The 16306-nt window shown below is 40.4% G+C and overlaps 1 protein-coding gene across 8 annotated transcripts in view; it reads right to left on the minus strand.

The window, feature by feature from the left end:
- SCMH1 (Scm polycomb group protein homolog 1) overlaps nucleotides 1-16306 on the minus strand; it is a 119582-nt gene that overhangs the window by 8186 nt on the left and 95090 nt on the right. For all 8 annotated transcript variants that reach the window (XM_033954853.1, XM_033954854.1, XM_033954856.1 and 5 more), the window contains exons 10-12: nucleotides 13497-13697; nucleotides 4695-4877; nucleotides 1348-1551 (exon numbers count right to left, since the gene is read on the minus strand). In XM_033954853.1, the coding sequence (XP_033810744.1) occupies nucleotides 1348-1551; nucleotides 4695-4877; nucleotides 13497-13697 (588 nt within the window). The remainder of the gene's footprint in view (nucleotides 1-1347; nucleotides 1552-4694; nucleotides 4878-13496; nucleotides 13698-16306) is intronic.

A 16306-nucleotide genomic window follows, 5' to 3' on the forward strand; every position in this document is an offset into this window, starting at 1 on the left:
GGGTCCACCCAAAGCTTGCCCTGTGAAGCTGCAGTCCAGCTCTGTGGAAACTGCTTCCTTTCTCAGACAGAGAACCCCTAAATAAGGGGGTCTGAGTGCAAAAACTGAAGGGGGCTAAAAGCAATTTGTGTGGCTTTCTGCAAGACCCGATTTGCGGGTACAGATTGAACACCTATCATACAGACTCTGGAGTGGATGCAATAGAATAGTCTTTATCTGCTTTCATTTTGCTGTTTCATGGACTGCTCTGACTAGTTGTTAAGTTTTCTATAATGGTTCTTAAGTTACATTCTTGTCTCAGGACCCTAGAAATTCAATCATTTCTACTTACCAAGCATAATTCTTTATGAATGTATACAGTCCTGCTTAAACTACACCACCATATCATCCTACATAATTACACCCACAGTCTTCTACCATTTATAAAGTTCTCTCCTTCTTCCCCTAAGTAGCTTCAGAGAAGTACAGTGGTACCTCGGTTTACGAGTGCACCAGTTTGCGAGTGTTTTGCAAGATGAGCAAAACATTTGCAAAATCGGCGCCTCGGAAACTGAGCGTGGCTCAATTTACGAGCCCCCCCCCCCGCGATCCATCACCCTTCCCCCGCAATCCGGCACCCCCCCCCCGAAGCGATTGGGCATCCCCCCGTCGCGATCCAGCACCCCCCCCCCCGCCGCTTCTTACCGTCATCTGGGCACTGGCATGTCCTGTGCTTGGTGTCGGTGCCCGAAGATCAGCCTCCTCTTCTGCTGGGCCTTGAGCTTTTGCGCATGCTTAAGGCCTGCGAGTTCACGTTCAGAACGTGAACTCGCAGGCCTTGAGCATGCGCAGAAGCTCAAGGCCCAGCAGAAGAGGAGGCTGATCTTCGGGCACCGGCACCAAGCAAAGGACATGTTGGTGCCGGTGCCCAGATGATGGTAAGAAGCGGCGGGGGGTGCCCAATAACGGCGGGGGGGGGGGGGGGGTGCCCAATCGCGGCGGGGGGGGGGGGGTGCCAGATCATGGTGGGGGCTGCCCAATCGCATCGGTGGGGGTGCCGGATCGCAGCAGGGAGTGCCATATCGCGCGGGGGGGGGGGGTGCTGGATCGCAGCAGGGAGTGCCATATCGCGCAGGGGGGGGGGGGTGCCGGATCGCAGGGGGGGCCTTCGGGGGGAGCAATGCTGGTTCTCGTGGAGAGGGGGAACCTATCAAAGCGAGTTTCCATTATTTCCTATGGGGAAACTCGCTTTGATAAATGAGCATTTTGGATTACGAGCATGCTCCTGGAACAGATTATGCTCGGAATCCAAGGTACCACTGTACTGTGATAGCCAATTCATAGTCCCAAATGGTTTCTCTTTCTCACCCACTGAGCTAAGATGCCGTAAGGTAGCAACATTGCCCTGAGTGAAGCTTGAAGGCTGGTGCAAATATCTGTATCCCCGAGACCGGTAATCTCTGCAGTTTCTGCTGGGGCTGGAGGAATTGACAGAATTTAAGGCAGAATCCATAGGGTCCAGACATGGTTCCAGGGCTCCCAGCATGCCGTCATCCAAAATGTATTTTTCTCCTGTAAAAAGCATTAGATATGGTTATGAACCTGCCATTGGTGCTCCGCCCCCCTTCCCCCTACAATTACTCACAGACGAGTAGCCTAGTGCTGGTAAGAAGCAGCATGTTAGGAACCAAGGAAGCCAGTTTTCCAAACAATCAGAAAAGTTAAAATAAGGATGGCAAAACATTATAATATAAAGTGTAAGATATATTCACAGGTCTTTTGGTTGATTACTGTATAGCACACCACACCTTTGCTGATTTATTGTTATTTTGTCATTAAAGTTATAGAATCCTCTTGGATGGGTGGCGACACTGAAAATATTGTTTAGATAAGAGCATTGCATAATTTCTGATTTGTATACAGACACACCTTTGGGTTTCAATACCAATCTGGATCTTCAGGTTTTCCCATGTTATGAAAGGCCCCCCCCCTCCCTTTTTCCCCCCTATGCATTTTGGGACAAACATACTTTTTATGCTTTTTACATATTTTTCTTAAATTATATGTTTTACAATAGAATGAGAATGAATTTTGAAAAGATTTCCTATGAGTCTTTAATCAGCTGCAAATTCTATTTAAAGACACCACTTAGTGGTCCTACATGGATTTCATTATTTTTTTTCCAAGTTTTAGAATTTTACCAATTTATATAAGTATTCACTTGTGCCAGAAACAAAAGAGGAGAAACCAAAAGACAATGTCACAAGTAACATAAGAAAAACTTCTTCTTTTACCAAAACAAACTTTTCTGATCAGCTTTGCCAAAACTCATGTTTCTGTGCCAAAACTTCCAAAGCATTAACCAAAGAATTCATATCAAATGAACACTGACTTTTATTAGCAAAGTCCAAATCAACTGGAGAAACATAAGCAGATTGAAGTCAGGGCCCCCAACAGAGCTCTGACTTGTTTTAATCCCAAAAAGGAGAGGGAGAGAAAGGTAGGGGAGGACAGAAGGAAAGGCTTGAGAGAAGGGGGATAGGAGATATGGATTTGTCTAAGAGAAGAGTTTTTAGCTTCTTCCAGAATAAGGTGTGACTAGTTTCCAATCTGATTGTTTCTGGGAGGTCATTCCAGGTTTTTATTCCAAGAAAGGTAAGCATGTAGTGGAAGATTCGCCTGTAGTGGAGATTTTTTGTGGATGGCATGTTTAGTTGAATTCTATTGAGGATTCTTCTAGAGGTGGACCATGCCATTGCGAATAGTTGGATAAGGGGAGCAGCTGAGTTTCCATGAAGTATGTAGTGTAGGATACATGATACTCTGAAGTTTATCCGCAATGGTATGGGTAGCCAATGTAATTGTTTGATGTAAGCTGATATCGACTCATATTTCTTTAGATTGAATATTAGTCTTACGGCTGTGTTCTGGATGAGCTGTAGCCTGTAGATTAGAGTAGTGTTGATTCCCAAGTAAGCGGAGTTGTAATAGTCTGAGGCAAAACCATCATCTGGATGATCAGAATGATCAGATTAAAATGATGTGGGAGGAAGTATGGCTTAGTGAGTCTCAGTTGTCACATGGTGAAGATGGTCTTTTTTCAAAGGTTAGAGATTTACGGTTCCATCGTAAAAGTGTCATCAAGGATTCAGCTCAGCACTTTCAAGGATTTTTCCATTGTGAGGGTGACAGCATCGAGTCTCTTTATGCAGGCCAAAAGACGCCGTCATTGTTCTGCTGATCTACAGGTTGTTTCTCCTATTCGGGGTGTGTCCTCTGTCAAGGCACCCATACCGAGACAACCTGTTGCACCAATGGTACCAGCTGTTGAGCCATCGGTAATAGTGCACTCTTTCCAGGAGAAATTCGATGAGTTCTTGGGGAGATTGCCACTTTCTATTCTGTCCTTATGAAAATGGCGATCCATTTCCTATTGATTTTTTCTAAACCACCCTGATGTTAAAGCGTAGAGCAGTCTATAAATACTAACAAACAAACATATTTTCTTGCCAGGGTAAAAAGTAGAAAATAAGGTATCAAAAGTAACCACATGGAACAAGACACCCAACTGGTTTAATCAGGATTGCTCTATCCTTGAAAACATTGCATTAATTCTTCACAAACCAGCCCTGACTGGAGATCCTACTTTCTAATTATGCCATCAACTTTGCTTGTTCAAGAGCTCAAAAAGGACTAGTAAATATGATCCTCCCCATATTCCTGTCGCAAATCTCTTCCCGTTTCTATTCCAGGTGTCCTTATTGTTCCCTTTGGTGTACTTTAGTCAAATCTTTGCAAAATCGATTTCCTGTCTATTTAGAAAGATCTTAAGACTTCTTTTCATATGATCTGACCACATGGAAACTGAGAAGGGCCAAGTGGGAGAGAGTGATTCAGAGCCAGTCTAACCATTAGGCAAGACTAGGCAATCAACTAGGGCAGCAAGTTCTGAATAGTAACAAAAAGCAGATGCAGTCAGGAGAAAACAGTAAGTTCTGACACCCCAAAAAATTTAACCATCAACACACACTCACTTGCAGAAAGTGTAAACAATTTTTAAATAGCTCATTTAGCTGGGTACATGTCTTTTGGAAATAGCTCGTTATATATATATCTGTGCATAAACGTATATAACTAAAGAGCAAGTTTATAACACGGCACCTGCATTTACATACCATTTCTGTATGCAAATAAACACCTTTGCCGGTAAATGTGCATAAGTGGCAGAAAAAAATGACAGAGCACTATTCTGCAAGGGCATGTGTAAGTGGCATTTACATGGGTGGAATATGGGTACTTAAACACACAAGTTACCTTAAACTCAATTATGATCATCACACAAAAATCCTAAAAAAATGCACATAAAAAAGTATGTGCCAATAATTTTCTGCATGTGTGTGTCTGTTGGGACTTATGTTTTGCTTTGATTACAGCTGCTACCCTAGACAACTGCCTTGTCCTAGTCCTAGTGATTGGACTAGTCCTGATGGCAGGACATCCACTTCTCTTGAATAATACCAGTTCAACAAATTCATTGCATCTTGGGGGTTCTTGAGATGTATATTTCTGAATACAACAGGGAAAATTATGACATGCAAAAAACTTTCCTGAGAGCTGGTGGGGGAGGGGGGGGAATTTTTAAGTGTTTCTCGGAAGTACCAATTATTGCATTCGAGTGTTAGCACTTCAGTTGGCTCCGTGTTAGGACTGATTACCTTGTAGGTACCTATCATGCTCGTACTCATGGCAGTGCTGTTGGGGTCTCTGAGTGAAGGGCTGGCTCCCAAACAGATTATCACTCCGTAGATTATGACAGAGTTTCTCCAGAAAGCGCAAGACATAGGAAACACTATTCACTGCTGGCAGGTTGAGAGTATGCTGTTCCCGGTCAAATATTGCTGGAAGAAAAACAAAAGATATGGCAGAAGCCTATAAAAGAGTGATTTTTAGCCTCCCTGAGATACTTGCGGAATCATGGGTGCAAAGACAATTTTACAAAACCCATGGGATGCCTATGCCATGTGCAAAAATTTCAAAATGAAGTCTCTAAGTGTACTTTGCTAGGCCTACCCTAATCCTATTGCTATCCCTTTCTCTACATGTTGAGGTAGGGGGATTTAAGAAGGAATTTTCAAAAAAATGGTTGTTGTTTTTTTTTTCAAAACTGCCTCCCCTTAATGAACACATTGGGGAGAACAATTTTCAGAAGATTTTAAACAGATAACTAAATAGTTACCAAGGTAAAACTGAGGGTTGAAAATTGCCCTCCCCCTCTCTGAATAAAATCACATTTTTACCCATGTTGGAAAATAATGGAGGGGAGGAGGATAGCAGAGTACCACCAATATATGGAGAAATCCTCAGGTGGTTTATTATGATTACTTTGTGCCTGCTATTTAGCAAAATCAAAATCTGCACATGAGTTGCCAACTGGGACTCAAATTTTCCAAAAAGAAATTGCTTGGGGCATTCACCTTTACAGTGTGCTTAAAGGACTGCAGATTTAGAATACCCATAAACCTACAAAGCTCATACTGTTTCTAAAATTTAACCTGTTGGTGGTGAGCTATCTCCATAATTCAGCAAGCTCCAATAAAAAACAAACCAACCCACTTTACTCAGTCTGAAGATTCCTTTAGCAGCCAAGGCAATCAGCATTTCATTATTAAATTAAACATGAGTTCTTTGTGAAAAAAGAGATTAGGTTCTTACCTTGATAATATATTTTCCAGTAGATAGTAATGGTATGCTGAACCTTAGGGTGCTCTGTCCATTCTCACAAGCATAATGAAGAAAGATGTCAATCACAGCTTTTAAAACCTCCTACTCCCAAGCGTCTGCTGCCTCTTCAGTTCATTCCAAAGCATGCAAGAGCTCTAAAGTAAGAGATTTTATTTACAAACTGATTCTACACCAATAGTCCAACTAGTAGAGAAGCCTCAGCTATGGAGGACCATGAAGCATAGGGATGAAAAAGGTGCATCAAAAATTATCAGGTGGGGGTTAAGCATATTATCCCTATCTACTATAAAATATATTATCAAGGTAAGAACCTAATCTCTTTTTCTAGTGCAATAGTAATGGTATGCTGAACCTTAGGGATGTACCTAAACAGTCCCTGAAGTCCCAGGTGGGAGAGATAAGCCTGCTTTCGGTAATGAGGATCCAAAAGGGGAATCCTCTTGCACTGCCATACCCACCCTATAGAATTTAGTGAAAAGTGTGTAGGGAAGACCATGTCAATTTCTTCTGGAGTTATTGGCCTTGATTCTACCCAAAAGGAGGCTATTCCTCTGGTTGAATGTGCGCTTTCAACGACACCAGAAATTTTGCCACAGACAATGTAGGTGGTGGAGATCACTTGTCTGAATCTACCGGGAAATGGTGGCCTTAAGAGGCTGGTCTGCCTCAGGTTGACTCTTTGGTTAGGACAAAGAGATGGTCCGATAGACAAAACTCATTAGTCACTTCCAGGTAAAGCAAGAGAACTCTGTGGCTGTCCAACAGCTTTAAAGCCTTGACTTTATTCTTAGAACCTGTAGGCTGAAAGGTTGATAACCTGACTTCCTGGTTGATGTGAAATGCTGAAACAACCTTTGGCAAAAAGGAAGGTACTACTGTCGTGTTTCTCCGAAAACAAGACACTGTCTTATATTATTTTTGGGCCCCAAAAACGCACTAGGTTTTTTTTTGGGGAAGCTGCCCAATCACAAACCCATGAAGATATTACAGAATACAGCCTTAAAGCATCCACCCCATGTGAAACAGTTGATAGTAAAAAATGGGGTATTCAGATGATAAACATAAAAATTTTTTTATATATAAACAATTTTTGCCTTCCAAACGTTATGACGACAAATAGGCTTGTATTATAAATCTCTAATGTCCATTTTCACCATGTGTTTTAATACATATTGTTCTTGTTCCCTCTTTGAGTGATTGAAACTTGTGGTGAGCTTATCATAACTCTATAGATGTCAATTTTTGGAACCTTCCCGTCTTGTGTCTTTGTAATCATTTATGCCCACCACCACCTACCAATTAATATTTTTGATTAATATTTTTAATTTGTTATTATTTGTGCAATTTATCAATTAATAGTATTACCCATAAATATAATTCCTAAAAACCCTATAAATTATGTAGCAACCAATTTTTCAATTGTTGTTATTGAAAGGCAACACTTATCTTTAAACTTGGTGGGTCCTGCCACCATCAACATTGATGTTTCTTGACTCCCGATGCCCTCACTTTTTACGGGCGTTTCAACCCTGAACAGGTCTTCTTCGGGGTAAGTTAAATGTAGGCTGCCTCTCTGGAGGTGGTGGTGGGCATAAATGATTATAAAGACACACAAGACGGGAACTTGAAATGATATACATATCATAAGAGGTTCCAAAGATTGACGTCTATAGAGTTATGATATGCCCACCACAAGTTTCAATCACTCAAAGAGGAAATAAGAACAATATGTATTAAAACACATGGTGAAAATGGACATTAGAGGTTGATAATGCAAGCCTATTTGTTATAACGTTTGGAAGACAATTAAAAATTGTTTATAAAATTTTTATGCTTATCATCTGAATACCCTGTTTTTTTACTATCAACAATCATAAACCCACTGCATCTTTCTATCCCCCCTGCCACGCAGCTGAACCTCCACCGACCCTTCCATCTCTCCCTCCCCAAGCTGACTGCGAGACTGACATATTACCTACTTCCAAAAGGCAGTGTCGCGGCAGCAATCTAAACGGGCTGCTTCAGGCCTTCTCACGTCGGAACATTCCACTGCCACATTGCTGATAACATCATCAGGATGCGGCAGAAGAATGCCCCGACGTGAGAAAGCCCGAAGCAGCCTGTTTAGATTGCTGTCGCATTTAGGAAGATACCAGTACCAGCAGTGGACTTTTATTTTGCTTTCCCCTACCCCAAAAATAAGCGCTTCAATTAGGGCTTATTTTTTGGGTAGGGCTTATAGTAAGATGGCCACCAGAATTTTAATGCTAAAGAAAAGCTTAAAATCACCTCAGGGCTGAGCAAAACTCCCCCAAAAACTGGATTTTAGGGGAGGGGAACAGTTTTTGAAGACCCTCCTCCCTGATTTTTCCCCTCAGGCTGTCAAAAGCCTTGCTCATATACCATGTGCTGGGGAATGGTGCTGCTGCTGCCTGCTTCAGCTCTTCTCAGGTGTAGCTGTTCTAGGAGAGGCCCTCTGCTTCCAGTCATTTTGCTGGGATCTTCGGGATGCTTGCCAGACCTCCATGGACTGATCCTTGGACCACCCCCCTCCACCGACCTCTCACTAAAAAGGTGGGAGAGAGACAAAACGCAGCCAGCACCGTAAGCACCCCGAAGGAACACTATTAGCGCCTAATCAGCCTGCGCTCCAGTCCCTGACCGTCAAAAGGGCAAGCAAACACCAGAGGAATGGACCCTAAGCTCCACTAACTTCAGCAGTCTGGCTGAAACATGGTTATGGGGATAACCATTGCAAATGCAAGCAGTGTTTCAGTTCCAGCTCACCACATATTAGCTTTCCCATGTATTCATCATTATAGGACCCCCCAGGGACCCCTGAAGAAGACTTTTTGTCGAAACGCGGACTGTGTTGGGTCCTGCATCCCTAGTGGACTAGGTCCTTTAAGATTTTTATGTGGATCATTTTACTTTTATGTGGATGATTTTATTTTATGTGGATGATATTAGTGTACCTTTGGAACTTTGACATTTTAAAATAAAGTCCATTTAGGAACATCATCATTCCACAGAGTTTCTTTTGGTTCTCCCATAAGGATACACCTGCCAACTGCTCCTCTCCACACAAGGAGAGTAGACCATTATCAAAAACGATTAGACGATTTCACAAAAAAGACCACGACTAGAGCCAAAAAAAAAAAAATCACAAAACTATCGCAAAATAAAAAAAAGAGATAAACCAAGCAGATCAGAAGACACCTTTCTTGCTCACCTGCAAAAAGAGAAACTGAAGGGGGCATTAGATTACTGGGAGGAGGAGGTTTCAAAAGCTGTGATTAACATCTTTCTGCAGTATGCTCAAGAGAATGGACAGAGAACCCTAAGGTTTAGCATACCATTTCTATTGCACTGGAAATACTACTTTAACAAGAGGAGACATACATTATTTATTGGGATTTATTAACTGCCTTTATGAAGAGATTCACCCTAGAGATTGACAGAGATTGACAAAGGGACGAATGAATTCTGTCTCATCTCTGCAAGCTCTATCCTCATTTGCACAAGCCTCAAACACTTTAACTCATAAGTGTTCGAGATGGGGCAGGGAAAGTTACAGAATTTACAGGGACGGAATGGAGACAGAACCTGCGGGCACAGGGACAAATTTGTCCCCATGTCATTTTCTAAAATTCATGCAAGGTGGTGAACAGTATTTGTACAGATGTTCTAGCACGTTAATAGAGGTGCCCTAATGAAAATGACCTGAACCTTTTCAGCAGTGTAACTTGATGGACTTGTTCTAAGTTTCAATCCAATGATATCATTTAGTGGATGTTATTGTCTTTTGAGGCTGGATCAGGGGTTCTCAAACCTGGCCCTGGAGCACCCCAAGTCAGTCTGGTTTTCAAGATATCTGCAATGAATATGCAATAGATAAATTTTCATGCACTGCGTCCACTGTATGCAAATTCATTGTAGGTATCCTGAAAACCTTACTGGATTAGGTGTGTCCTGAGAACTGGGTCGATTCTATAATGAAAAGTTAAGTGCCTACTCTTCTTTACAGAATACTAGCCTTAGCTATCCTAAATGGTGAGATCCTAGCAAGGACTGTAGCAGAACGTGACTTGGGGGTGATCATTAGCCAATCAAGACTGCCAATCAAGTGGAGAAAGCTTCATCCAGGGCTAGACAAATCATGGGCTGTATCCGTAAAAGTTTCGTCAGCCGTAAGCCCGAGGTCATAATGCCGTTGTACAGATCCATGGTGAGACCCCATCCGGAATACTGTGTACAATTCTGGAGGCTGCATTATCAAAAAGATGTGCGGAGAGTTGAGTCGGTTCAGCGAATGGCCACAAAGATGGTCTCAAGACTCAAGGATCTCCCGTATGAGGAACGACTGGGTAAGTTGCAGCTGTACTCACTCGAGGAATGCAGAGAGAGGGGAGACATGATCGAGACGTTCAAATATGTCACAGGCCGTATCGAAGTGGAAGAGGATCTCTTTTTTCTTAAAGGACCCACGGCAACAAGAGGGCATCTGTTGAAAATCAGGGGTGGGAAATTTCATGGCGACACTAGAAAATATTTCTTCACCGAAAAGGTGGTGGATCACTGGAATAATCTTCCACAACAGGTAATTGAGGCAAGCAGCGTGCCAGGTTTTAAGATAACATGGGATTGGCATGTGGGATCTCTTCATGGAGGTAGTTAGGGGGTGGCCATTAATGTGGGCAGACTAGATGGGCCATGGCCCTTTTCTGCCATCATGTTCTATGTTTCTATGTAACTACTGTACACTGTAGGTGCAGACATTTACACCAATCACAGAGCTTGATTATAAAGAAGGGAAATTTCACTATGACGTCCAAATTCGATTTTGGACATTTTGCAAAAAAAATGTCCAAAAATCCAATGCCAAATAAGGCAATTTTCAAACCAGAAAAACATCTCTCTTTTTGGTTCGAAAACCACCCTGTTTTAGATGGCTTTGTGCTCAGTGCGTCTTTCTTTAAAGACCCATTTTCAACAATAAACATCCAAGGGAAAAACGCACAAAAAGCCATTTGGATGTCTGGGGACCAGTAGTCTTACTAGACTAGGGAACACTGCAGTGAATTTCACATAAAATGTCCCAGGTACACACCACATTATAACCTCCTTATATTGCATGGTAAGCCTTCCAGGAATACAAAAAATGTAATGCATCCAACTGTACATCACTACAATAGCCCTTATGTCTGCAGCTGTCACCTATTTTGTGTTTTTTGAGGTGCTCACACTTTCCACCACAAGTGTACCAGTGACCAAATTGTATGCTAAATCTAATGTTACTGTGCGTATCGTCACTTCCACCTCTTAGGGGGGGGGGGGTAGGATGAGGTCAGTAACCACTGAGAGATTAATGGAGGGGTCAATGCCTTTAGTCTTCCAGTTTGGCACTTAGTTTCCTGTCATAAATTGATGTTCTTTTCTTTTATGTTTTTATAAACTTTGTACACCACTGTGATTTTATATGATAAATATAAGTAGTATATCAATTTAATACAACTATTGAAACAGTTTATAGTTTGTTAGCCCAAATTGTCCTATTTTTTTGCCCTGAACGTTTTTACAATATTCCATTAGTGCAAAAAAAACCCTCCCAAATCATAATCTTGTTCTAATCCTATCCAAAACATGCCCCCTTGAAATTTAGATGAATTACGGAGAAAAACATCTTAAAAATGAGTTTCAACAATAGCTGTTTTTGTTTTTTTTGAAAAACATCCAAAGTCCATCTATCGCTTTGAGCTTATTTTGGACATTTTTTTGTTTGAAAAATGAACCCCAAAATCTTATAATTGGTGTGTTCTTTAACAATCTATGCACCTAAGTGTGTGCTTTGCTCATGTGAAGAATCACCTGTAAAGCGTACATCATTGTATCTGTGCATATTTACAGAATACTGCGTAACCAGAAAACAGTCATTGCATACATGGTTAAAATACCCGCATTTATACACTTTCTTGCAAATTAAAACTAAATAGCTAGCTATAGAAATTTAGCACATCTTAAAAAAAACCCCATACTAGGACAGATCGAAAGTCAATCAAGCTCAGTATCCTGTTTCCAACAGTGGCCAACCCAGGTCACAAGTACGTGGCAAGATCTCAAGTAGTAAAATAGATTTTATGTTGCTTATCCTAGGAATAAACAGTGGATTTCCCAAAGTCCATCTTAATAATGGCTATTTACTATGAAACTAAAAACAAAAATTTCTCCATTCAAAATATGCATTCGTTTACTTTGCAGCTTTTAAATACTGCACTCATACCTATTTTCACTGTCAAAATATTCTACAACTTCACTTTGATTAAAACATTCTTCCTTCTGAAGATAGCAGGTTGTTTTCCCCTCATACATACACCTTTGCTTTGATCTGCAAGATCCATGTTGGATCCAACGAGATCCAGTTTTACATTTAACATTGACATTTGTAGTCTGCTTAACTAATAAAAGCTCAGAGAGGATTTAGAGAAGTACGATAATCTTTCAATATTATTGCTTACAATGATTCAATAACAAATTAATAAAAAGATATTTACAAAAGAGTCACATTTTGAAAATGATGTTAAAGACAACAAAAAATAAATTTTTCTTAGGTCCATTGGTAAGATGTTTCACTCAAGATCCACTGAAATTTACTGTAATTAAAATTCATCCCTCAATTCTCTCTCAAGAAAACAGGCTCCTCTAAGACAATTGTGCAGTAAATGTTTTCATTCCACACTTTGGGCCTCTTCTATCAAACTGTGCTAGCAGTTTGTAGCATGGCGAGCCGCGCTGAATGGCCTGCACTGCTCCCCACGCTCACAGAGTTCCTATGAGCATCAGGAGCAGTGCGGGCCATTCAGCGCGGCTCTCTGCGCTAAAAACTGCTAGCGCAGTTTGATAGAAGAGGCTCTTTATTTGGCAGTCCTTATGTACTTCTCTGAACTTTTGCATATTTTTTGGAGGATGGGCATCAAAGACTGAAATCCGTGCCCCTAACAAACACCTAAAACATTTAGTCTAAAGTGAATTTTTTTTAGGCTAAATTTTGGTACTATAATAACTAAATGTTTGGTACTATAATAAACCGTTCCATACCTTGTATTGCATGATGCCCCCGAGCACTGATTTTTTTGCTACAAAAACTGATGGTGCACAGGCAAATCTGAAAAATATTTTTTAGGTTATTTTGTTTGCTAGTATATAGAGAAAAAGCTGACCTAAACAAAAAATAAATGAAAACCTCTCTTTACCCCTCAATAAGCTCGCTCTCCTCTCTTTCCCATCTGGCTTTCATCAGTCTCTCCTTTTTTACATGTCCCTTCTTCCTCTCATGACGTTCCATCAATAGGCTTCTCATATAAAAGACCATCAATTCATTTTACAATGACGTTTCATGATCACGCACCCACTTATGTCAGACTTGAGTTGGTGACCCAGAGGTAGAATGCTTAATACACGTGCCATCTAACAGTCATCTGTCTCTTATTATGCTCAATCTTCTGAAGCACTCAATCAGAATGTATGTTTCCTAAACAAGCATTCTATTCTTGCCCTCTCAGATTCATTCTGAGCAATGTGCTTTATTGCTTAGAATATGCATGGACTTTAGAAGTTTTACATCAGGAAAAGGCAGGGGATTTGCAAGTTTAGCTAATGGGATATGTTGGTGCAATATTGTAGCTCCAAGTATGATTGAAATCTGCTACCAAGGGCCTGGCAGTCATCTGGTACTTGGCTGTGATATACACTGTGCATAAAAAAGGTTTAATTCTTACCTGAAATGACTTCTCCACCATGGCCATGCTTGAGAAAGGAGAAGACTGTTTTCTGGTGGTATGCACAGTCAATACAAGCTTGAACAGCCTGCTGAAGAACCACAGACGCTCTGGCAGGACCAAAATGATCCGGCAGCTGCTGTACTTTCTTCTTATCAAGATGTGGCCCAGTGTTTCCACTTTTATTCAGGTAAACACACACTGCAGGAGAGAGAGATAAGAGCGCCCCAAAGATCCTTCAGTATTTAACATAACATAAAAATTTATTTATATACCACAGTACCTTAGGAGTTCTATGTGGTTTACAAAAGAAGATCGAAACAGAAACAATAAAAACAAATGACCTAGAAATTATAAACATTTCTTAAATAAGTAGATTTTCAATAATTTCCTAACTGCTAGACAGAGCTAACAGATTAACAAACTCTTTATCACAAGAAGCTGCCTGAAAAGATAGGAATCATTGAAAATAGCTCCTGTATAAACGATCCTTTACTGATGAAAAAGCAAACAAATTGCAATTACGTGTTGGTCATTGTGAATTAATAAATAAAAAATGATCCACAATATAATCAGGTGTTAAACCATGTAAGACTTCATAACATATACAAATCCAATTTAAATCTGACTGGTAACAACTGCTAATAAGGAGTGACGTGATCTGATCTTTTCAGATTGAAAATTAATTGGACTGCTGTGTTTTATATAATGTGGAGTCTATGAAGATTTTTCTAATAACCCGCTAAGTAAACTATATTACATTAATCTCAAATGAGAAGGCATAGGATAAAGTTAAGAGGTAATAGACTCAGGAGTAATCTAAGGAAATACTTTACAGAAAGGGTGGTAAATGCATGGAAGTCTCCCAGTAGAGGTGGTGGAGACAGAGACTGTGTCTGAACTCAAGAAAGCCTGGGATAGGCATGTGGGATCTCTTAGAGAGAGGAAGAGATAATGGTTACTGCGGATTGGCAGACTAGATGGGCCATTTGGCCTTTATCTGCCATCATGTTTCTAAAATACTTAGAATTAATGACTGTACCAACAGTCTAAAAGAAGAAGCATCAAAATATGGTCTAATAGGCTGTAATTTCTACAACATATAGAAACTTTTCCTTACTAAAGCATCAATATTTGAATTCATTGTGAGATTTTGATCTAAAATAACCCCTAGAATTCTTATGGTAGGATTAAATTGAATACAAAATTCCGTGAAAATTTATACTCTCGTCTCTATTTCTTTCTTCTTGCAAGGAGTAGCAAAGAAGAATTTTGTTTTTCTGTATTGAGTTTTAACTTAAATTCGGTCATCCATAATTCTACAGTTGTGACTGTGGTGGAAATTAACTGCTTAGATTTAGAGAATGATGAATATAATGGAATTACAACAGTAATAGCATAACTGTAAAATGTCACACTTAACTTAGATAACCTATGTCCCAGAGATGACAAGTAGACATTGAAGAGTAAAGGAGAGAGAAGATCCCAAATCAGACCTGGTAGGTAAGAAAATGCAGAAGCAACCCTGAAACCTTTAAGGACATTACCAGAAATGCCCATAGCATCCAAACATCTAAGTAGTTGACAGTGATCAACAAGATCAAATGCACTGCTTAGATTAAATTGTGATGTCAATTAGAGAATGACACGGTGACAAAATTCATCACCGTTCCCATCCCCGCGGGAAATAATCCCATGTCATTTTCTAGTGTCTATTTCAACCTCAGTCCTTCTACCCCAGCATTCTTCAACGCAAAGCTTGCGGGTCAGTGGTTGTGGCCATTCATACTCTGATTCTTCCCTCTCTCCTTAAAGAATGACATGAAGATGGTTTCCCGCGGTTATCAGCGGGGACGGGAACGGTGATGAATTTTGTCACAGTGTCATTCTCGTCAATGCCCCAACACCTTGACTAAACAGATTGTACAAATAGTCCAAAAGGGTGCTAAAACAGTCTCTGTACTGTAAAGAGGATGAAAGCCTGATTGAGATGAATGTAAAAGAGTATTGTTCTAAATAATCAAGCAACTGTAAATACACCAGTCCCTCCATTATCTTAGTAAAAAAAGGAATACTTGCTATTGGCCTGAAGTTAGAAATAAGCGATGGCGATTCCTTTGAATTTTTAATTATAGGTGTAATAACAAAGTGCCTAGCCTTTGCTGAAATTCTCTCCAACATATAGGTTAGCCAACTATAAAGTTCAATCTGGAATTTTAGTGGTGCTGAGCACATTAATACTGGAGGAGAAATGTCTAAATGAACAGTATGAGTTTGCGTATTTGGCAAGATTTAAGTACTATGGCAAGTGTTAGAAGTAAATTTAAAAGAGTGATGTCATAGTATACATACCCGGGCTTAAAAATGAAGTTCATTATTGTCATTGTATATGCAAAATGAACCCATTTGGAAACACTGTCCTTAACCTTTTCCTATCGTGTGTCCCGGATGACGGGACATTCCAAATAATGTCGTTGCCATCGTATGTCCCATGGCATGGGACATACAGTACACCTTCTACCTATCATTTGTCCCATCTATTGGGCTATTGTGTTTACAATAGCCGTAAATGATAACGGTGAATAATACAAAACTTTGCTAAAATAATTACGATTGGAACCAGCGTAATGTAAAATTTATTACGATAGGAAAATGTTAAGTAAATTTGAGAGACCAAGTTCATACTCCATGTTACCTGGCTTAGGAGTGAGGGTCATTAGTGTTATGGTATGTGCAAACCCATTCTGAAACACTGCCCAATAAGCAGGGCCAGTGTTAGACATGCTGGGGTTCAGGCTAGAAATGAAGGA

The sequence above is a fragment of the Geotrypetes seraphini genome, chromosome 8, assembly GCF_902459505.1.
Source record: "Geotrypetes seraphini chromosome 8, aGeoSer1.1, whole genome shotgun sequence".
Classification (NCBI taxonomy): Eukaryota; Metazoa; Chordata; class Amphibia; order Gymnophiona; family Dermophiidae; genus Geotrypetes; species Geotrypetes seraphini.